At 45.6% G+C, this 24,713-nt stretch overlaps 1 protein-coding gene across 2 annotated transcripts; it reads left to right on the top strand.

Annotated features, from left to right (window-relative positions):
• The first annotated feature begins 821 nt into the window (after positions 1-821).
• Positions 822-24,698, top strand: prrt4b (proline rich transmembrane protein 4b). Of its 2 annotated transcripts, none has more exons than XM_084345869.1 (4): positions 822-905; positions 7,289-8,401; positions 15,320-15,448; positions 21,936-24,698. In XM_084345869.1, exons 2-4 carry the CDS (start codon positions 7,381-7,383, stop codon positions 24,002-24,004), a joined length of 3,219 nt encoding a protein of 1,072 aa, XP_084201995.1. In that variant the 5' UTR covers positions 822-905; positions 7,289-7,380; the 3' UTR covers positions 24,005-24,698. The 2 variants fall into 2 exon arrangements, with proteins under 2 accessions (XP_084201995.1, XP_084201996.1); XM_084345870.1 differs by having other exon boundaries at positions 834-901.
• The last annotated feature ends 15 nt before the right edge of the window (positions 24,699-24,713 follow it).

Here is a 24,713-nt window from a genome sequence, read left to right as displayed (position 1 = left end):
TTCTTTGAACCCAAAACATGATCTTTCCCTGTAACCAAGTGGTGTTTGTGCCAAATGCCATATTTGGATGAGTGAGTGGAGACCATGGAACCATAATTTAGTAAATCAATATCACGCTGTATTGAAGAAAACTTGAAAGTAGAGATTGAGACCGTAAACTCATTAGGACTCTGTTTACTGAGGTAATAAATCAAGTGGGAAGTAGGTAATTTTCTCATATACTTCAATAAAATCGGACTTCTTTTTGCCTTCACTATATCGATGTCAGATCTGAAAACTATTTCTGTATGGCATCTTGTCCTTTGTTTATTGCTCAGTTGTTAAAACTACAAAAACGAGACCCAAGTTGTTCTAAATTTTAATTAACCTTTTAAGTTTGGCATAATATGAATTCGTAGAGTTCAAAAAGTCAACACACGAGCTGTACGAGGTCTAAATATAGTGCCTGAAAAAACGCTGATTTCAAATTTCTCCAGCTTACAGCTCGTGTTTGTGTGCACGCGGAGGTGCGCATGTAACATTCATCATGTGTGTGTTTGCATAAGCGATTTGTGGTCTCACGTCCAACTCTGTTTCCCCCTCGTGTCGGCGGCATGGGTGATCTCCGCTGATGAACAATTTGCTCGGTGAGGTGTGACCACAGGCATTGTGGTGGGGAGCCACACTGTGGACTACTGATGCAGTGAGCGAGAGAGATAGAGAGGGAGGGAGGGAGAGAGAGAGAGAGAGAGAGAGGGAGGGAGAGAGAGAGAGAGTGGGAGGGAGACTGGAACTCAATTCCACACAGACGAACCTTCACGGGCTCAGAAAGACGGTCTCTCCCGCAGCACACACACACACTCACACACACTGACACACACACACCGCTGGCTGTGGATTCTCCATCTTATTCCATACATCTGTAGGTAAGCAGCTGACATGTTTTCATCTCTCTCTCTCTGTCCTGTCTGCATGTGTGTGTGTGTGTGTGTGTGTGTTAATCAGCTGTTTTTGCATCCAGGGATAGGGGGATGTGTGGGTCTGACTCCAGTGTGCTTGCTGTAACACGCTGACTCACAAACATACTGTATTTCCTTTAATACATGGAGGAGGGTTTAGGATTAAAGAGATCACACTGGATCGTTTAAAATATGGAAAATGTGTGTGTTGGGGGGTGTATTTAATGTGTGTGTGTGTCTGTCAGTGTGTCATCTGGGCACACCTGATATATAAAGATGTTAACATCTGTATTTTCATGAAAATCTGGCTCGGATTATCCAATCACATCCATGTTTTTTCAATCTGTTTTAGCACAAGGATGCACAGAATACATATGCATGAATGTGTGTGTGTGTGTGTTTTGGTGCTAGCAAATGCTCTAGCAGGCATGGATGTGTGTTTGCGTGTGTGCATGTGTGTGTGTTTGTGATTGCCCATTTGCATGTGAGTGCAGCACACTCCTACAAGCGGAACAGCGGCGTCCAAAAGGTGCTCAAATCCCCGGGATTAGCGAGACGTCTTTGGCTTCAGCTGTCACCATGGCAGAGGCAGTCGGTGGAACGCCTGTGTCTGAGAGCGCCCTTTGCAGCCGGCAGGTTCACTGCATTCATCAGCTCTTAGCCTAACACAAGCATTAGCCCGACACAATTAATGTCATTCTCAAGCACGGGGGAATACGTTTCACGAGTGGGGGATTTAAGAAAAGAGTATAAGAGGCGTGGAAGATGTTCAGAGGAGCAAACTAATCCCAGAAAATGGAAAAATTACATGCGAGCGAATCAAGTTTTTCCTGCACGAATGAAAGTCCTGGAGAGTTTTTTTTAACGTCGCCGCTAATGTTCTGAGACAGGATTTGTAAGGTGTCCAGAGGAAACCCCGCAGATTAGAAGAGCACGGCATTAATCTTGTTTGTAAGTAGCATGACTCGGGATGGTGCATGTTGTAGAGCCTGCAGTACGTAACCTGTTGGACTCGTGCCCCGCGATGCTGCTCACAGGTTTGGCTATTTGCGGACACGAGAGCAGCTCTCGTTATGGTCAATAATGTCCAGGGGACTATTGACCGGAGCTGGTTGAACCATTTCTATCTGCAGATCTGAACCTCGCAACTCACAGCAGTGTAAGTTCGTAACAGGAACAGAGAATGAACATTATTTCAAATGAGGAATTAAACAGTGATCTTAAAGTGTCAACAGACAACTCCCCCCCCAGTGTTTCCAAGTGGTGTTATAGGCAACCAGTGTAAACACAGATGGTTTCATTATTTGAAATCCATTAGAAATCTGTGTGTTTTTTTTTTATTGGCATCTAAAACGGGAGGATTAAGCCTTGTTTTTGGTCCGTCTTTCTCGTGGCTTTACAACCCAGCGTTTCAGAAGCCTGCCTGATATTGTCGACTTGCTCCGATTGTGTTTATTTCGCCACTTTTCCTTGATTATTGTGCTTCTGTCAGAGGCTACGTAGTTAAGTGGTTTTCTTCTTTTGTGTGTTTTAAGTTAATTGTTAATTATCTGCGGAGTAGAGTTAGATGACAAGATCGACGCCACTCTCATAACCTTCCTGTAAAGACTACAGCCAGATGCCGATTAGCTTAGGTTAGCATAAAGGTGGTCTGGTTCAAAAGTTAACAAGTTATATTGTCTTTGTTCAAGGCAAAGTAATTGGTAAGAACGGTGATTTTTGAGCTTCATTCCCATCTCATCAAATACTGACGCTTTGGGATTGTAGGTCAGGGCCAACGGCACCCGAAAGTGTCGAGTTGGGACTCAAAACTCAACCATCGCACCAACATAAGCTTTAATTTGTACCAAAGAGTAAAAACAATCAGGTGAGACTTCCTGGTTAGAAGCAGTAACTTTCCAGAGACTTTCCGAGCTGTTTCCACCTGTTTCCAGTCGTTGGCTAAGCTAAGCTAACTGCTCGTAGCTGTTAGATCTTCTCATCCGGCTCTCAGCAGTTTCCCAAAAATGTTGACCTATTCCTTTAAAACAACAACACACGTCTTTCTTGCACACATACTATGAACATGACACGCCAATAACCTGACTGATCCATCTTCAATTACAGTATTGATATGGAGCATCATATCTAATCAATCTTTATTGATAGAAATATGGCAGCCTCGCCATAATGTTGAAATAAACCAACCGTAAAATGAATCCCTGAACGTGCAATGACCAAAATCTTTGAAATTAAGACATCAATCACCTGAAAATGTCTCTTTCTTTTTCTTCTCCCTGCATCCCTCTTTCGTGTCCATGACCACGATGACAACTTCGCAGATCGATAGACGGATGGACGGACACTCGCTCGCTACGCTAAGCTCTCTAACGCCTCATAAAGCCCTTCAGATGCGCTGCTTTATGCAGAATAAATCCCCGCTGGCTTAAAGCGGCCAGTCGGATTGAATCTGTGCAGTATTGACATCCGCGCGTGGCGCCAAAGTCAGGAGAGGACAACAGGAAAAAGCCATAAGTTGACTCCTTGGATGGGCGACTGAGCCCCGTGGTGTTCATGGACAACACAGGACCCAGCGGCACGTGGGCGAACGCGCATGTAAATACCAACTGCGCCTTCATGTATACATGGAAATAATACTAGAGTGGAAACCAGCGCTTGTAAATATGCACACCCACACAGCACATTCAGAGAGAAACCACCGTCACCCACAACAGTAGCCATTTGCAGGGAGGTAAATTACTCCATTATCCTGTCCTGTGTCATTGATCCTCGGGCCTCGCCGCGCTTATAGCAGGTTTGTTAAATAGTAATGACGTTGACCGCAGTCGATTCGTCTCCATTTGTGTTTGCAGAGCCTCTCCATTTCAATCACTCAGCAGCGACACACACCTCCAATCCAGTCTCCTCTCCTTTTTATAGCTCTTCTCCCTCTTCATCTTTCTCCCTCTCGTTAGCTTTACCTCCGTGGCCTTGTTATCTCGGACGGGCTTGTAACGCCATAAAACCGCCGACGGATTAATTTACGACGGAGAAATGTGGCGGAGCAGGTTGAAGGCTGATTGAGAGCAAGATGGCTGATGGTCCTGGGAGGAAGTGAGGGGAGCGGGGGGGGGGGGGAGCTAAATTGGAAGACAGGAGTGTGTTTGCAGAGTTAATGAACGAGGCTCTGGCAACTAACTAAGATGAGCGTCAGGGAGACTGCCGCAGAGTTTACTCTCCTCGAATGCCACGACTGAATGTCAATATGGTCTCTTTGTCTCTGTCTCCTCTGTTGCCCTTGTCTTCCGCTCTCTGCCCTCCTTCCCTGCCTCTCCTCCTCTTCCTCCGTCTCCTGCTCCACTGAGCACGCTACAGTGTCTTCGGCGGGAGCAGCGAGACAAAACCGCCAGCGAAAATAATAGAGGGGACTTGTAAATTCCCCACAGACACTTTTTACGGCTCCTTTCCACTCGCTCTGCTGCCTGTCAAACCAGACAATGCCTTCACTAACAGGCGTGTGTGTTTGATGCGGCGACAGGAAAGTTTTAAAGCCCCGAGCTGGAATTGCAGTCTCAAGCTCAAGCTGTGGCATGTACGCTCTTTGATTCATTAGTACATTAGGTGATCAATTTGTTAGCTTGATCGCTAGTTTGTTCAAAATGTTTTCAGTGATGTGACCGACAGAGGCGTTGACAGCCGAACACTAACTGCGTGTTACTTTTTAAAAGGTTTTAACAGCTCGTGGCACTGTGGACTAATGGTTGAGTGGGTCCCTGTTTTGTTTGTATCCTGTGCTAATGTTTTAGTGTCTTTTTGCTCGTTGTTTTGTTTTTTGGGCCCACAACTTTAAAAGGTGCGATATGTAAGAATCAACCACCTGTTGAACTCCAAACACAGAGGAGCAGCGTATCACCAGAGTGGCTAGTCTGTTTGTGACTGTAGCTACTATTAGCTTGTTAGCTCAGTTAGCCGTGCAGCTAGCTGGAGAGTTGATGTTTACAGCGCCAGCACAGGACCTTTTGACCTCTGGGAGAAAGAGGTTTTCAGGCCTGGGGCTAGCTGGTTAACATGCTAACTAGCATGCTAATTGTAGTTAATTTCACAGTGTTTTAAAGTAAAATTCTTACATATTGCACCTTTAATGTTGTGATTCACCCTCAACACTCTCTTTGTCATGCTAAAAGCTCAGGTAAACCAACTGTACACTGCATGCTAAGCGCTAACTGTGGACAGTTAGCAGCTAGCTGGTGATCATAGTGGAGCAATTAGAGCAAAACAGAGATAAAAGAAGGCAGAATATTGGACTTTAATTAATTCAAGTGACCAAAAAAAAGTATCTGATGACTTTGTGCATGTGCTATTGTTAGCTGACAAGTTCACCTTAAGAGTTGAATGGTATATTAGGAGATAAAGTAATGTCAAGGGTATGTATGTCTATATTTCCATGACTGATCAACTACATAAAACCTTTATTGGGGCTTTAAAAATGGCAGTGAATTGTAATGTTATGATCAAATAAGAGTTGCGGCGAATAAATAACTTCAGCTACTTTCCTGGAGGTTGAGGACCTGATACTGAGAAAAACATCTTTGAGAAAAGACCTTTGCCTGTGCGCTATGACAAGATGAGTCAGCATCAACAAAATACCATCTGCTTCTGTACTCAAATCAAACAGAGTGAGAGCGGAAAGTCTTCTCCTTCTTGACTGAGTGATTGGAAAAGAACACTCAGTCCTGCTGAAAACTGCTCCTGCTGCGCTGATATAAGACATAAGGAGACACTACTGATAAAGATCCTCCTGATGGAGCGATACTACGACTGCTAACTTAAAAACAAGCAGGAAGATATGTCGAGAAGTGAGAGTTTAGCAAGTAAGACTTAGTGGAAAGGGATACCCAGCTTGAAATGTGAGAATGTTAGCCAAAATAAATTATACATATTCCTGACACGGTCTAAATAATTCATCAGTTATGCATCAAATCAACAAAAAGGCAATCGGGGATGGAGGATATGTTGCCCCGAGCTTTACAACTAATTAAAATAAACTTTGTTCCTCAACCCTTTCTCTTTCATAATTTATTGCTTTATTAACGTCTCGAAGAAGCCAACAAAGTGTGCGAGCGTGGGTGTGTGTACTGGGAACAGTGCGTGTGGGCAAACAAGCGCAAACATGCAGCGTCAAGATCCAAATTCATCTACAATCGCATCTCTGGGCGCATGTAATGTGACCGTGCGTGGGTTGGTCGAGCCCGAGCGTCTAAAAACAACCTCACCTCATTGCAAACTGATTTTCATGCTGTTCGCTCTACATGCTAAATCCGGGGGGTGTGTGGGAAGCACTGCGTTTGACACCCCTTCGTAGCCGGCCCTCGTATCTCGGCGTATGACTCGGTTTCATCCCTCCAGGCGGGAACGGAGGGGGGAGATGGCGGGTCAAGCCTCTGCTCTCCGGTGAGAAAGAGCCAGGGACTCCTCACACTGGTGGCTGATTGATCTCGGAGGGAGCGGAGGGAGCAGAGAGAACTGGCGTGGATTAGGGGGAAAATAAGGAGGGAGAGTAGTAAATCAACTTGTCGGAGAGGAGCACAGAGGCTGACGATGGAGAAAGTGTGAAGTAACACTCATAAAAGGAGAACGAGAGGATGACAGAGAAGCTGGAAGGGAACTTGTGATTTCTGTGAATACTGATGTCTTTCTTTTTACTCCCACACGTACAGATCTCTTTGCTTTAAAGAACAAATAAACGTGAGATTGAAAGAGAGCGAGGGCAAAACTGTGAGGGGGTGCGGGGGGGAGTTAAGTACAGCTAAAGCATACAGGTTGTTGTTCTCGCAGGGGAAATTCCTTTGGTGCTCCAGACTTTTCACTGAGGCAACAGGCTAGTGACTTTGAACCACTCCACAAAAGAAAAAGGGGTCCCTCTAGTCTTACGTTGTTCTTCAAAAAAAAAAAAAAACCTCCCCCAACACTCACACACATTATTTCTTGACCATTCCTCACTGAATAGACTACATATGGATGGAAGTTCTGGCTCTAATTGGTCAGTCCGTGCAGCCGCCCAACCACCGCGACACAGCACGCATGCGAGACATAAATACTGACCACCACATCTAACGGGACACCACTAATTGTCGGGTGCCCGTAATATTTAAGTTCTTGCCGTGATCTGTGGCGGCATAGTTTCTATACTTGATTTACTTTTACAGTCTGGAAAAAAAAAAAAAAGCAGGTCACACTCAGCCTTCCAAAAATGTTCGACGAGAAGAAAAGCTGAACAGATGCGAATCCTATTAAGTTTTCGTCGACTTTTAAATTTAGCTGTCCGGCGAGCGGATGAAAAGTGTGTCACTCGGTGTGTTCTTGTCTTTCAGGCCGTTCTGCCGGAGAGCCAGCCAAACCCGCCTCGGGGGAGCAGGACGATGGAGAACAACATGTGACCGATCCGTGCCCCACTGTCGACAGCATGCTTCGCCTCCTCCGGACCTTGGCCTTCTGCTTCTGGTGTGTTGTGCTACTTAACAAGCAGGCTGTGGCTGACGAAGAGGCCCTGTGGGGACCGACGCCGCCGAGAGAAAACCCGCCGGAGAATAAACAAAGCTCTTCCTGGTGGCCAAAGTTTCCTGCCCTTCCTTCTATACCTTTCCGTATCCCCTTTTACGGAAGCTCGGAGGATAGCAACGAGGCCGCCGCGCTGACCACGACCGCCAAGGGGCTGACGGAGCAGATCAGTCGATTGCAAGACAACTCGGGTTCGGGCGAAGGGAGCATTTCTGACGCCTCTGAGCCACCCACCTCTTTGGCTCAGGGGCTCCTCACCAGCGTGACGAAGATAGGAGCAGAATCACTTCCCACAGGGACATCAGATTCTCCACACGGCGGCACAGCGCAGAGCCACAATGACACTCTTGTTTCAGACTCCTACTCTCCCACAAGCACTTCTATCAGAAACACTCTGTTCACCAACAGTCCCACAAGCACAGGCACTCCTGAACAAAATGCGACACATACCCACCCACCATGGGGCACCGCACCAGCAGCAGGGCCCAGCATGGGTGCCACTACACAACACGTCCCAGAGGAACACACTAAAGAGGAAGATTTTACAGAAAAGATCCTGTCGACGATAGCGCCAGAGACTACAGTTCCCACTGCCTTGACATGGGCAGCAACCCAAACCACAACAACAATCCCAGGACTGGTGGAGACCACACTGACCAGCGGACACCCTCCGAGGTCCTCGGAAACCACGTCTGACACAAAACCACAAGACTCGACTGTTAGTGTTACCCTCCATGCCGGAGAGGCCACGGCTACAGAAATTCACCCCGCTCAGAGCGAGGCCGACCTAGGCTTCTCTGAGACCTGGTCGGGGCCCGTGGAGGAACAGCCGGGGGTAATCACCACTGCCATGGGGATCGATCGCAAACTAGAATCCATAACAAGCACAACTCAGAGCCAAAGGGTTAACTTCCCGATAGCAGGAGGTAAGCAAAGTTAAAGAAATCAATAATGGCTGGATTGACTGAATAGGTGTGATCAATCACGTGCTGGCAGGTCTTAAGGGTTCAATAGATGGCTGTCAAAAGGCGGCAGACAGTTGGTTTGATCAATGACGTTTGTGACACGGTAAGTAGTCAAAGGCCGGGCATTAGCATAAATCCAGATATTGTTGAAACCCCGTCAACACGTCTGGGATCAACATTTACTGCAGTGATAGTTTATGTGCTGGAGTGTCGGAGAGAGAGTATCACATCATACATGTTTTTATATAATGTGGCGTTACTCTGTGGTGGATTTAAAGGAGCAGCTCACCCAAAAATGAAAATTCAGTCACCCCCATGCTGATGAAAAGTCAAGTTCTGTAATTCACAAAATCTTTCTGAAGCTTCGCAGCAAAAACAGGTTTGCAGCAGCTGAAGTCGGTGGAGATGTCTTTTAAAAAGTAAAAAAAAACAACTGAAAGAAACAGAAAATGCTCGTTGGGCGTAATCCGTGTCCCGAGTTCACAAATTGATTTGGAAAGATGTTATTTATACCCTCAACATGAGGTTGAGGTCATGCATGCTAGCACTTTTAGCTTCACAGCTACAGTGAAGATTTCAGGGTATAAAGCCATTTCTGAGCCATAATACTGTTTGTTTGTTTGTTTGTTTTTTCAGTTGATTTAATGTTTTTTGGGCTGTTTTCTTGTTTTTCTTTTGTTGTTTTTTGTTTGGTTGTTTTTAGCAAAAAAATAATAAAACAATAAACCATAATACGGTTAAAAAAAATTGATTTTGAAAGAGATCATTTATTTTTAAGCTGATATCATCACTGATAAGCTAAAAGCATTAGCGTTTGGGATCTAGTGGCTTCCTGAGCCGTATGGAGCCATATTGGGTTGTTGTTTTTTTTTTTTTATGTTCTTCTGTTTTTTAGGTTTTAAAACTAGTCCCCATAGACTTCAGTTGTTTCGGAGCATGCTGCACATTGTTTTAAGCTCCAGAAATGTTTTGCGGACTACGAAACTTCCCCTGACATCCCATCTGCATGAGGGTGAGCAGATAATGACTTTGTTCCTTTAATGGACAGACATTAGCTCAGGCTGCTGATCGTGTGGACAAACACATTCCAACAACATGACAGCTTTCAGGAATGGGATCTGATCCACGACGCAGTCATCTAAAAGAATTTACCATCTTAATTGTGTTTCCAACGCTCGACTAGACGCGGAGACGTCTGAACGGAGAGTAAAGCAGCAGAATCTGTTGCGGATGTTTTTTTTGAGTGATCCGTTGTTGTTGACATACCCTCAGTTAATTTTGCGTTTCACAATCACTTTCAAGAAATCTTAACTAATCCCTTAAACACTCTATAATGAGTTTTCCACGCCGACATTTCCTAAGCCATTACCTCAGTGAATGGAAGGAAACAGTATGTGATTGAATTCTGCTGGATGGGGGTGGTGCGATCTCCACAGAGCTACTGGTAGCCGTTTGATATGACATTGAGGCAATACCTCCTTCTCCAAAGGCCCATCCCCCCAACACTGGTGGCAGTCTGGTGTCTGTGTTCCTAATGAGTGTTCAGAGGAACATCCTCCTGCAGGTACGGAGGCATTCATCATGTCGGGTCAAAGGCTGAGCCTGGAAATGATGAGTCGATTATTCTCAGCCGGGGAGGGTCGGCGTCCGTCTGATAAAAGACGTGATTGTTGTTGAGGATGTATACATACAGCACAGCGGTGTCTGCATGTGTAGGACACGGTGATGTTCTGCTTATATCGATTAGCTTCTCTTTTTTTATTCTGCCATCCCGCTAAATGTCTGTTAATAAAAGCACAAATACATTTTTTGAAATTTTTAGATTGAAATTCATTTTCGTCGACACATTTTGACACAAAACTCTTGGCAAAACAAAAATAAAGCACTTAATCCCGACAATTATTAGTTAACAAGGCCTGTTGTATTTGAAAAGCACGCACATTTATCTCAAATTATCTCATCTTTCTGTTTTTAAGCAACTTTTCGCTCATCGCCAGACAAAATTCAACGTTAAGCTCCATTAAGTGGCTGTTCTGTAGCTTTCAATCACGAGAAACAATCTCAATTGAGCAAAAAGCTTAAGCACAGCTACTAAATGGACCTTGAGATTGAGACTCTTCTATCTACTACTGTATCCGAGGTTGAAAAATGGACTGAGACCGAGCCCAGCGTCACAAAGAACATCATCAGTAACAGGAATATAAATGTGAAAGTGAATGCATCCATTCAGGATCGGCCACGCTGCTTTACTCTGCTCGCACTGAAAGTCACGTTGTTGTGTTTTGTCTGCAGCGCCCCGTGTTGTGTCTGCACTTGTTTTCGGTCGTGCATGCAGAAAACGACAGAGGGGGGTGCTGGTCCGGGTGGGGAGGGCTGGCCCGGGTGGGGAGGGCTGCTGCTGCTGCTGCTGTGGCCCTGTATCAGTATTCCAGGCGCACACTCAGCGAAACCAGCACCTCTCCTGTGGGACCGTCCGCTCGCCAGTCGCCGTTCACGGATGCTGAACATGGCTTCTTGCCATTTAGTCTCCTCCCTCCTCCTTCCTTTTTTTTTTTTGCAATCTCTGTACAAACACAAATCCCTGTCACTTTCCTTGTCATGGCATGTCACGCTACGGCTGCTGCGAAGGTTGGAAAAAAAACGTCTTGACGGGGACGAGGGGAAGCTTTCGGTCGTCCGTGGAGAAAAGACAACCGTTAGAATGAGGCGCTTTTCTTCTTTAAGCGATTACACCTTGCCAAAGGACGCAGGGGGAGACTAATATGAAAATGAAAGCACGGCGGCCCTGCATTATCATACATTATCCCGATGTGAATATTCTGTCTGTGTGCTGGAACTGAATTTTAAAAGCTGCACCGTCTCTCTACTGGAGGTGTGGCTCATGACCACACAAACCAGGGGGGGGTTTTATTGATCGGGAGAGTGTCTGCTGGGTGGCGGTGCCCTTGAGGAGGCTGTCAGGTAAAAAAAAAAAAAAGAAAAACAGCATTGGTCTGCATCTGTGAGACATCCTCCGCTAAGGGACAACATCTGACAACGAAGGCAATAATGAGAAGAGAGAAGGGGTCGAGGCTGGTGTAGATTTTCTTCCTGAAAGCTTCCCTTCATCCAGCTCCTTATCGCCCCTCCTCCCACCTTTTCATTACTGTAACGGCGAGACTGGACCCTTAACACAGTCCATTAACACCTGCGAGGATATATTGTCTCTATGATTGGAGCGCTATGGCAAACAGTTAAAGTGCAGCCACTGACATTATGGAAATGGTTTTAAAAGCAGAGCTTGTGACGTGAATATCTGATGTCCTGGTATAGACTTTACATGGATAAAGGGGCTTTACACTGTGCTGACTTTAATATTATGTTAATCTCCTCGTAATGACTTCTTTTACCGGAGAGAGTCCATGAGTTTTAGGAAACTGGGTGGATCAGGCCTGTTTGTTTTTAGGATTTGACCCACAGCTCTCAGGCTGAAATTACCCAGACTAACAGTGGTGGAGTCAGGATGTGTGAGGGGCAGGGGCGGGAGAAATGAAAAGGGCACCAGCTGTATGCAGGGGGGCACCGGAGCACAGAAGGTTGTGACATATTTATAGTGAAGAGAGGACACTTTTTCACGTTTTGTCCACTGGAAGGGCACCCTAGAGGACACTTTTTCATGTTTTGTCCTCTAAAGGGGCACCCTAGAGGACACTTAATCATACTGTGCACCCTAGAGGACACTTTTTCATGTTTTGTCCTCTAAAGGGGCACCCTAGAGGACACTTAATCATACTGTGCACCCTAGAGGACACTTTTTCATGTTTTGTCCTCTAAAGGGGCACCCTAGAGGACACTTAATCATACTGTCCACCCTAAAGGACACTTTTTCATGTTGTGTCCACCAGAAGGGCACCCTAGAGGACACTTTTTCATGTTTTGTCCTCTAAAGGGGCACCCTAGAGGACACTTAATCATACTGTCCACCCTAAAGGACACTTTTTCATGTTGTGTCCACCAGAAAGGCACCCTAGAGGACACTTTATCACACTGTCCACTGGAAGGGCACCCTTAAGGACACTTTTTCATGTTTTGTCCACTAGAAAGGCACCCTAAAGGACACTTTATCACATTTTGTCCACTAGAAGGGCACCCTATAGGACACTTTTTTTTATGTTTTGTCCCCTGGAAGGGCACCCAGAGACAACTTTATCTCCCATACCAGTCCATCAGTGCCAACTGAGGCGTATATGCAGTTATAAAACAATCTGGATCGTTTCTCATCTTTATTCAAGAGTGATATTAAAGCAAGACTTTACAGCGTAATGGAGTTAACACGACTCCCTTAGTTACCATCTCAAAAATGAGCCGAATTAGCAACAACGTGATGCAATTTAGTGCAAGTACATTAATAAAAAAAGTCAAGCTGAGCCATCTCACTCGTAACATCCCATTTATCTAATTACGAGCATCCGACTCCCTTCTGCACGTCCATCCGAGGCATTCCTCTTTCTTTCTTATCACTCTGAGCTCGCCGTGTGTGTTACAAGCCCACGCATGTATTCTTTCACAAACTCTCTCGGGGGCTCACGTAGATAAAGCAGAGTGTAACGGAGTGCAACATCATCTTACGTTTATAATTTCTGGAAGCCGAAGATAACGAGGAGCTATACGCCGAAAGACTGCCACGCCAGGACGGCCATCTTCAGATTCAATTTGGGCTACAACTCAACTTTAACTCTCTGATTCCAGCTTCTTAAATGTGAATATTATCCGGTTTCTTTACTCCTCTATGACAGTAAACTGAATATCATCGGGTTGTGGACAAAACTAGATATATTACAGACCGAACAATAGATTATAGATTCATCGACATATGAAAATAATCGTTAGCTGCAGCCGTAACTGTCCTACTTTAAGGAAACAGAGGCCAAAACAATGTACTAATGAGGCAGTGAAATGATAATTCAGCACTTGTGTTCTGTCGAGCTGCTCAAAAAGTAAAATGCAGATCCTCTCTTCCTCTCATCCTTCTTTGCTTTTATTTCCGCTCTGTCAGCAGAGACTTTGTACACAGCTGGTCATCAGTAATTTTGCTTGCTTGTGAGTGGGTGAGCGAGCAAGTGAGCGAGTGAGTGAGTGCACGTTTACTGTCCTCATATCCCATTTGCGGAGCAGATCTTGTTAGATGATGTAATTTAATCTGCAGGCACATCAGTGCAGATCTGAGATGCTGCAGGGACCGGGACGCTGCGGCTCCTTCCACGTCGCCTGACAACAAAACAGCAGCTGAACTGTAAAAACAAAACAGTTGTGACGGGAAACGGTTTCAAGGGAAATAACTTCAAAACATTTTTCTGTTTGAGTCGGCTACCGCTACCGTCGCTACCGTCAGAGCAAAAATACCTCTGACTTGCATAATTTGAGAGAACCCCAAAAATCAAGAAGCGGTCGGGTTCTGCTGGAGTCAGATAAGTTGCTAATGAGGCAGCAATGAATTCATTGCCTCCCTCATAAAACACTTGCAAGCTGATTGTTTTGATATTTGGAATTTGGCATTATTTACGTCCGAGTTTATCAGCTTGAAGTCTGTTTCTTCCTCTCCTTGTTGTTGCTTTTGCTGAGTGGCACGTTCTGTCCTCCAACTATTGATCAACAGCAGACCGGCGTGAAACGGTCGACTGTGCTGTGAAGAGAGAATTGTTGGACCAATTTAACAAACATAAAACACTGTATTCAAATCCATTTTTAAGCAATTGTGTGCAATCTAATGTCTTAACCTGATTGCAAACCAAATAGGATTCATTTGTGTTACCAAAAACTTCTGTTTTTTGCTCCTAGTGACCAAAAAGTCTGCAGGGTGCCTTTAAAATCTCAAGCTTTGATTCAAACTAAAAACATTTTGTTAAAAAAACCTGAAAATTTGAGATGCACACTCCAAAAACAACTTACAATTGTTAAGTTTTTATAACACCGATTTACAGAAACAACCACTGGTGGTAAAGAAAGTGTCTTTATGTCACTTTAAACACCTTGTAACTGTCTTATTAACACGTGCACTTGCCTTTAAGGTCTTGAGCCTCGACTGCAGGCACACATGATATTTGTTTCATAGTATTTATCTCCGTTACTCATCACTCTCCCTCTCCTTTGGCTCAGACAGATCTCCAGCTGTGCGGAGGCCAGCGCTGCAATAAAGCAGATTTTGCTTGGGAGACTTTTAAAACTCATAATTAACTGAGGCGCTATGAGCGTGACCTAGATTATACTGTAGCATAGTAGCTCGCATTGCCTGGTAGCTGTTAGGATTGTGGCTCATTATTCCTCCTACTAGCCTTATGTCTAGAAATCTTTTATTAATAACTATTCTGAGGCTGTAAACTAACACTGTACCTGTTATTCCTGGCTTCACCATCAACAGATTTCACTGAATATCGTCCCAGATCTCATGTTGTTAAACGCACAAACCCTGCGCAGACTTTGACAACATATTTGAGCGCACCGAAGGGAAAACAGAGCGATGTGGCTCCGTCGCTCTCTTGTTTTCTCTCTCTCTGAGCTCTGCGACAGACGATTGAAACGAGGGGTCTGGATTTAGGATGGACCAGGATGTACACACCCATGCACACGCGCACACATCAGGATGTCAATGCAATTAGACCACAGAGGGCCAGACTACTGCGCTATGGATGACTGGCTGCAACTAAATGGATGATAGGCCGATCCGTTTGACAGAACTGGGTTAAGAAATATAGTCCTTCCATCTCCTGCAGCGTGAGGTCTCAGACGTACTCTGACCGGAGAACAGAAAGGGTTAAACCTCCCTTTTTTTTTTGCTAATCTCTTCTCCTCAGACTGCACTGTTGTGTTCACTCAGAGGTTAAACTGCATGTGTCTCCCCAGGGCTGCCAGGCAAAGAGGATAAGGAGGATGAGGAAGGTGCGGCGCCTTCAGCAGACGGCGACGCCGGTTTGGCAGACACCTCCACGCCATCCGCTAAGCTGCTAACGCCATCCCAGCCACGGAGCGCAGGTGAGGAAACAAATCCCTCAGATGCTAAACAAACGCTGTAACTAACTTCAGATTCCACTCCGTTTAGGAGGGCGGCATGCTGTAACTTTCATAAAAACGTCCTGTAGCTGCTTCAATATCAGTAAATCTGTCAGAGGACCGGGAAAAACAATTACCCCGCATCCCTCGCCTGAAGCCTTTTAATTGCTTCCAATGGGAGGAGAAAGCTGCTCATTCAAGCTGTGACTCTGCAGAAGTCCTGAGAAAAGAAAAGAAAAGAAAAGACTGGGAACAATTACCAAATATTCCCCCGTGCTGTCTCTGAGGTAAATAACGATCGATCCGGTGACAATAGATGCCTTTAAAAAGCTTAAAACACACACAAGTATTGATCAAGTGTTCAGTGACAGCAGAGTTAAGGCAGGGTGACAAATTGTTCTTATTATTGATTAAACATACGAGAACAATAGGTGCAACTACAATTTTGTTAATATGTGCGTTTCTATGCACATTTTCCATATTTCCATCACATTTTCAATGTCGTCTTCGCTGGTCATCTTCTGCAACGGTGCAATACAGCACATCCTCACCCACAACCCAATTATTTATGTTTGCTGTGAGGCAGCGACCTCTAGAGGCTGTAGTGATTATTACAGCTGCAAAGGAGGAAGTGAGGAGAAGCAGTGTAAAGAGTGAAAAGGGAAATAAAAGGTCAAACTGAAGGTGTAAAGGGGCTGTTGGGTTTTAAGGGGTTCCCAAATAAACAAAAAGTTTCCTCACTATAAAGATGTGGGCAGCCAAAAAAAACAAAATTATCATTGTAAACTTAAATATTAGTCTGTTGTATACTTTGCATTAGTCCTTCATCATGGACTTGACTTCTGGTTAAGTATGTTTCAGTTCCACTTTCAGCCCAGTTCACAGGAGCAGATGTAACCCACATTTCCTCGCCCAGAATAGCAGATGTTGTCAAGTGATTTTTAAAAATAGACCTGTCAAATGTGCCATTCGCTGACGACGGGACACTGCGGGGATCTCTAGCTCGGTGCGTCACAAATCGGTGACCGAGACAATAATGTTAGCGGTCCGTCTGTCTGTCGTTTGAATGTCCTCCCTCAAGCAAAAATCAGTCGACGAGAGTATCCGCTGCAGATAAACAAATTTGCAGCTATCATACGGGCTCTCCTATCTGTTTTAATTGACCCGCCGCGTGAACTGCATCTGTCTGAGAAGCAGATAAACTCTCCAACGCACACAGCCGGCCCCTCGTCAGTATGCACGGCTCTAACTTCTCCACGAGCGCCGTCTAAATTGCTTTCTCTGAAGTGAGCCAAATTGAAAACGAAGGCAATCAGATGAAAACTACACGGAGCTCTCAGCTTCGTGATGCAGAATCAACACGAAGCCAATTAAAGATTTCTGTGTTGTTGTTTTTTTTGTAGTTGGAGGAGGGGGTCGTCGCCCACGTGACGTCAAACGAATCCTTCACCTTTATTAACTCGGCTGGTCTGCAGATTGAAGGTGCCTTGGGTGAGACCTCTGAAGGTTTAATGGCAAAACCCAGAGAAATGAAGACATAAATACAGCCCCCGTGCTCTAATAGTGTTTCCACTGAGGACTAAATGAAACTACCCCTCACTAGAAATGATCCGTGAAGCAAGTCGAGTAATATGGGTTTTGCTGATTTTCGGAAGATTAGTGTTCATTCATCTTTCCAGACGGCGCGCTCTCGCTTTGTGTTAATAATTAACTGAATCATCTCAAGACAGCTCCGGGATCTTGAATTCTTGTGATTTATACTGAATTTCAAATCAAATATTCACAGTAATCTGCGCTTAATAGCTGCCGGGCAGGGTTAAACGCAGAATATCGCCTCGTTGATCAAGAGAAAGCTTGACGTGTGATTTTTTAGCCGCGCTATCGTAGCCTGAGGAGGGTAATGCCTGTCGTCTCTGGGTTGGTCTGCCCACTACTTTGGCCCAAAATGAAATACCTCAATAACTCTTGAATGTTCAACAGTAAAAGTAAAGTAATATACTGAAGCATGCATGCTAACCAGCTAGCTCCTAGCCGCTCCCGGTCCAAAGCTTCCAGTTCAGACAGCTAGCTGAGCTGAGTAGCTAATGGCAGCTACAATTAGCAGCAATTAACGTTCCTCTGGTGATATACTGCCCCCTATTGGTTGTAAGTATGAATTTGACAGGTGGCCAAATCTTGCATATTGCACCCTGTGAATAGGATCTATTATGTGCACCAACTAGTCGCTAACTGTGATGCTGTTTCGTCGTCAGTGGGAATAAAATGAAATCTAAATCCGAGCAGTTGAAATGACCTCTCAGTTGGTTTCCACAGGCCCTTTTGCTTTCATGCTGCGCCTGTCTACTGTAGATGTGTGCACCGTCCCTACCACGAGAGAACCGTTCCCACAGGAATGTGTCAGATGACCGAGCAGCATGCAGCGGAACGTAACGCTCTGATCCGTCCTTGTACTGCAGCCACCGCATACCAAACCCTGTCCAGGCTGCCTCGGCCAGCCCGGCGGCTCAGATGCGACGGCTACTGGCACGAGTGAGGCAACAAAACGTGGCACTAATTCAATAACACGTCACGTTTTCTGAGTCAGTGGCATCCGAACCGTCCCCATCGCCCTGGAAAGTAAACAAATGGACCGAGAAGTCATTGGCATAACACCGTGCTGGACCCCACCTACTTTATCAGCGGCCTCCACATTCACATCGCCTGCAGCCGTGTGTTTGTTTTACACTCCGGCCACATTTTCCCACACAGCCGCTGTCTGTTTTGACAGGATGACATTGTCAGCGCAGTCATATTTAATACCATCATTTAAAGCTGCTAATGTCAGGACTTTTCTAGAGTATTAAACACAGCTCCCTATGACTCATGTGGAGCCACATTCATGTCTCACTCTAGTGCTACAAGTAATGATTATTGCCACCATTGATCAATCTGCTGGCAGACTGTTAACTATGCCAGCGGCACGGAAGTATTTGGCAATGTTGGTCCACAACTGTGTCAAACACTACTGGATGGATTACCATGAAACATATTTAACATTCATGGTTCCCAGATGATGAATCCGAATGATTCGGTGACTCCCTGACTTTTCCACTAGTGCACCATGAGGTTGACGTTTGTGGGTTTAAATAAAAAAGTCTTTGAAATTCTGCACATACATTCATTCATCTTCCCCTGAGGATTAATCATTATCATTTTGATTTTGATCCCCTGACTTTTCATCACGTTTGGTAATCAGGTCGAAACTAATCCCAGTCCAGTTCAACATGCTCGCTTGGACTGACAGGAAGTCAAATATTTGTTATTTTGACATCATAAAAGATTTAAACCATCGATTTTCCGTCATTTGTCAAATTTTATTAGACGGAAATTGTCTCAGGACTAAACCAGATTTAAAGGGACAGTTCACCCCAAAATCCCAAATCCATATTTTTCCTCTAACGTGTCACACTGTTGATCCATCTAGATTGTTGTGGTGTGAGTTGCAGAGTTTCGGAGATATTTTCTTCTCGTGCAAACACACAGAAGGAAGCGTGCAGTTAATCATGGATGAGAGGCCAGCGGCTTATCTCGAGTAGCCTAACCTGATCAGGATTTCTGGAAGGAGACATGGCTCTATAGCCAATATCTCAGCAACTCAAACCAAAACAAGGAAAAAATATGCATTTTTGATTTTGGGCTTTAACCATCCCTTTAAAACATCTCAGGACACTGTGTTTATAATCCTGTCATTCCCTCCTGGCAAATTAACAGTCAGTATGGAACAGGATGTTTAATGGCTGTACTGCGTGTACTTTCCTGGCAGCAGCGCGTCAGCGTGTGGAAGCACTGAATGTACTGACTGATGCCGACGTGATGCCATTAATGCTCTTAACAATACCGTCCAGCGCGGTGCTGAGGGATCGTTATGAGAAGGGTGCACGAGGGAGCCATCTCAACAGCATATCACTTTTTGTTATTAAATATTCATCAAGGATTAATTAAAAAAACTGAGCATCAGGGCAAAAACAAAGCTCCTCGAAAATATTTTGAGAACGTGATGAAGCTTCAAAAGACAGCTCAGGGTGTCTGAAGTAAAGTGCTGCGTCGTCGCGCAACAGTGAAAGATGCAGCAGCTGGCAGTCGGGTAATATTTCCTGGAGCTTGACGTTTTCATCACAACCTGCGATGATGATTCAGCTCCGGGGTCAGGAGATGAATGAGGAGAAACGATGAAGACTCTGTCAACAGGCAGACAGCAGGGAGCGTACAGCGAGCTAAACGTTTGTGAAAATCCTCCGCCACTCTCGAGGATCTGAGGCAGGAAAAGAGCAGGGCTTCGTTCACTCGAGTGCAGAAAGTGTCAGCGCTGTAAACACATGCCAAAGCACTGATAGACGCTGTAATACGAGCACACACGGATGCAAATTGTACAAGAAACAACATTAACATTAATCCAAGTGAAAGGGCTTCGGGGTGTGTGCGCCTCAGCACCATCACGGTCGTGTTAAGCGCGCCGTGAACCACTTCACTCTCCTCCGTAGAGCCAAAAGCTGCAGGTTTTAAGTTTAACTGTAAATGAAGCAGCAGCTGACACGCATTGAATCTATGCAATGCAAAAAAACAACAGCCAGAAGCAGAAGACATAAAGCATGGGAGGAAAAAAAAAATCAGGGCAGTCAACGAGAACAGAAAAGTGTCCCGGTCTAAAAATAACAAACCCACCTATGGGAGTTTCCCCTCTTTAAATGCGGGTGTTGAAGGGAAATCATAAACAAAAGGAGCGAATTGGGGGACCAGGACAGGGTGGGATGGGAAACGCATGAATGCAACCCGTAAAAGTACATTAAAAGACGGACGAGAAAGACTTAAAACAAAAACACTAAACCACATGAATTCCACTTGTAGTTTTATTTAGGAAATGAATTAGACATCTTCAATCTATATGGAAGATTTAAGGGTCTTGCGGTGATGATGTCTGCACATTTAGGTCCTTAAACTGGCATGCGACATTACCACCCGATGTAATGCACTCCCCAGACGTCGCCGGACATATTTAAACCCCCCCCTTTTTTTTGTCACAGATTTACGTCAATGCTTTTTGGCCGCGTCTCTAATCTAACAGAGGAAATTACTGCAAAATGTATTTATGAGCGCACACTTCACTAAACCTGCCCGCTGTGTGATTTACTGTGCTGTCAGGCCATCCTGTTCATTTATCCACGTCACCGTGCTGCATTAAAGCACCTGGCTCTTTATGGAGGAGTGATTGTCTCTGATAGGCTTGCAGCAAAAAATGACTGATGAGCCCGCATGTGTGCAAACGACAGAGATGCAATTAGAAGCTGCTGCCTTTATTAACACAGAGAGGTTTTTTTTCAAAGCAGCCACTAGCAGAGAGTCTCAATGTGCTCTTTTATGTGGTGGAAAGATAGCATGTGGTTATGTTTTATGGAAAAGAACATGGAGGCGACTCAGAAATCAAAAATGTCTCTCGCCAATCTACGAGGCATGTTGCTGTGTGACGTGACTCGTGCAACATCCCAGTCAAGCCGCCCTCTGGTAAATTGAACTGCATAAACGTGCACGCCGCAGACAAGCTTTGTCTCTGTCGTTTTCACACAAACACATTTCTACATGGTTAGTATGTAAATTTCCAAAGCGAAGCCATTTCCTGCGCTGCGCTAAACGCTGTCTGACACAATCATAATTAAGCGTACTAGCATAGAAACTCCAGATGGCTTACGTAATGAGAGAGAAACTAGCTCTGTGGTTCTGAGTGGGCTGATGTCGAACACACACACACACACACTCACACACACGCCACTGTCTCTTCTTTTTGCGCCCAGCTCAGTTTGAAGTTGCCTTCTTACAAGCTTTTAAACAGGATTAGCACATTAAGAGGATAGCATGCTTTCACCATGTTGGATATGAGCCAGTTTGTTTTCTGGCTCAGATACTTTGATACGCTGATTAAATGCTTCTGTGTTGCACAGAATGTTTACAGCTGTTGATTTTCTTGTTGTCTGCCATTTCAATTACTCATTCAGATATTAAAGGAGACATATTATGCTCATTTTCAGGTTGCTAATGTTATTTTGGGTTGCTAGTAGAATAGGTTTACATGCTTTAATGCTCATACTGTCCAGCGCTGCAGCTCGGTACTCCCCCTCTGTCTGAAATGCTCTGTTTTAGCTCCTGTCTCTTTAAGGCCCCTCCTCTGAAATACCGAGTCTCCTCTGATTGGCCAGCTCACACACACCTGACCCAAAAAAAATCAATACTTACGTGCCAAACTAGCAGCTAGGCATACATTTTGAAAATGTATGACATGGTGACGTAGTGTGATGTCACAAAGTCGAAGAATTAAAGGGACACTACTGATGAGGCATTTCAGAAGCAGTGTTTTCTGTGGGAGAGGGGAGCTTCTGTTGGTATCTCCTTTAAGCTATTTGAAGCTAATTTAACCACTGAATTTTTTCTCTCTTTTCAGACATTCCCACAGAAACTCCCTATATTCTCCTGGACACTGAAGACTGGATGTCCAGCCTGACAGAGAGCGACGTTACTTTCCTTCCAGACTGTAATAAAGAGCGATCGGGGATCTGCAACCTCTCCGACACGTGGGAATCCACAACCCACTCAAACGTTAAGCCCACGCAAAACAACACTGCCACGAACCAGTCAATCAGCCCCTTCCTGATCCCAGCTCCGCTCATGTTGGTGCCGCTGTACACCGACTGGAACAGTGCCATGGCAGCTTGGGGCATGGCCTGGGAGGCGCATGTTTACGGGGCTGGTTGCGCCTTTGCGATGCTAACGATAGCATCGGCGCTCAATCTGCTCTGCTTGCCGCTACGATGCCCATCCGGATGTGGCTACTTTGCTCTGGTCAGCCTGTTCCTGCTAGCCGCCGGTTGTACCAGATCTTTCTCGCTCCTGTACGATGCCTACGGCCACCAGGACCGCTTACCCTCCACAGAGGCCTCGTTGATGCTCTACGAAGCGCCGTTTCCCTGCTTGACTGCAGCGTTCGGTCTGGTTTTCCTCCTCCTCTCCATGCGCTCAAGGATGCAGCTCTCCTACTCAGCCTTCCAAAGACCATGTTTCCTGGCCTGCCTGGTTTTCCTGCACTTTGCCGCTGCATTCGGACCGGTGACGTTACTGAAGTTTTACCAGCAAAAGCCTCCACTTTGCCTCTTTCTTTCACTCATCTCCCGTGGAGCCTTTGTAGCACTGGCCACATTTCTGTCTACTGCCTATTTTGTATTCTACATCTACGTGCGGGCGGATTCGAAGCACATCTACCACCTTAACAACACGTCTCCAACGCCTGCTGAGCGCTACAACCGCTGCCCCTTCGCAGAGAGCCGGGACTGGGACCGTGCAGCTGTGACCGTTTGTCTTTCAGCGTTGTTTTCCTTAGCATGTGCAGGACTGCAGTTGTATGCAATTCTCAATGCTATGGGTGTTGCTGGTGGAGAGGAGGTCTTCCACCCTTGGCCCTGGTGGGGTTTTCAGTTTAGCTGCAGACTGTGTGAGCTCGGCGTTTGTCTCACCTTAGCCTTGGTGGTCGCACAACCGGTCTACTGTTCTGACCACCTCCCAGCTGCAGGGAGCTGCTGGACTGAACTCTTGGCCTCCAAGTCTCCCATCCTGCCTGGGAGCTACCAGTGGTCCCTGAGCCATCAGGAGAAGCTCGCCATCGTCGATACCGTTGGGCTTGGGGAGACAGAGAGCCTTCCTCTTTACACTCTGATGGATGAGAGGCTTGGTAGCAGTCTGAACGGTCTGGACCTTCTCTACCACAGCAACAGGGGCTTGGCATACCGGGACCTCGACATGGATTTGGACTTGCAAGGTTCAGAAAAGCCAGGGGATGGAGGAGGCGAAGAGCCCTCAGGTGCATCCTCATTTACAAGTGACTCCACCACAGACCTGCGGCCACCTTCCCCCATCAACCTGCGTCGCAGCATAGACGAGGCACTCTTCAGTGAAGCCCTCTTTCCCATGAGCCTCTTCAGTCCTTCAAGGCCAATTCGCTGCAGTGATCTATCCATAAACAACCACTGTGCACTTCCCAGCAACGGCCTCTGTGATCCTCTCTCAGCTGACCCTGGCCTTTATCGGACCTCTTCCTGCGTGGAGATGGCCTCTAAACCCCAGCCCCCTTACACCCAAACTCAACGAGACACTGTTGAAGGTGCGCCACCATCTCCCTCCCTGTCCTCGTCCTCGAGCTGTTCGTCTCCCGAGCGTTGGAGGGGAAGCTCTTCCTCTTGTTCGCTCTACAGAGCCTCTCTCGGAGGCTCCTCGCTGGTCCTCTGCCCGAGCCCAGAGAGACAAGCCCGCCAGCTTCTCCAGCAGGGCGGGACGGGCAACGTGCCGTCCTCTGGTCATGCCGACCCACAGCGGCTCTATCAAACACTGGGCGCAGCCTCACAGGAGAGCCTGGACCTGGACATGTCGTCTGAGGCGGACCGATCCGTGCAGGAGGAGTTCATCAGTGTTTGCAGACAAATCGATGCTTTGAGCATCTGCAGTGAGACTATTGATTTATAAAAGGACAGACAGGTCAAACAAGGGTTCACGTTGGACTTATTAAGGAGGACGTCTGCTTTGTGTGACGAGTACAGCCTATGTGGTGGGGCAGGGGGAGTTTTTGTGTACACGATAGCTGCCAAAATAATGTTTTTTGGAGGTTTGATGAGCTTTCTTGAATGTCTTTGAGGGTCTAAGTGCCAAGAATGTCAAAAGCCAAAAGGTAATTTGTAACTTTTACATGTTTGATAAAGGCTGGTAAAGTTTGATATAGTCAAAAGAATAGTAACATTTTACTGAGTGGAAAATAACAGGAATTTATTTGTACAAATGTTTTTATTGCATTCAAACATTCCAATAGATAGTACTGTGACTGAATTAAGCACTTATTAAATACTACTGAAGTCTCACCCTTTCAACTCAGAATATCATTGTCGTTAAAATCTCATGTTGAACAAATGGGACTAGAATTATGTTTGTCGAGCTATAAACTCTCCATATCAATACGCCTCACATCTTAACTCGCAGTTACAGTGCGGCAGTGCCCTCTACTGGTAAAACGCACACTATGTTACCTTTAGCCTCCTGCATTTATCACCAATGGATTGTGCTTCTACTTACACTGACAGCATCTTCTATGACCGGCTTACTAATTTATTTATGTTCAAGCATAACTGTGCTCAACACATTGTTTAATAAAGTTTGTTTTATAACATTTGGCTTCTTTTGT

The sequence above is a fragment of the Pagrus pagrus genome, assembly GCF_965226575.1.
Source record: "Pagrus pagrus genome assembly, chromosome: 23".
NCBI classification, from domain to species: Eukaryota; Metazoa; Chordata; class Actinopteri; order Spariformes; family Sparidae; genus Pagrus; species Pagrus pagrus.
This window is presented reverse-complemented; position numbering and strand designations above follow the sequence as displayed.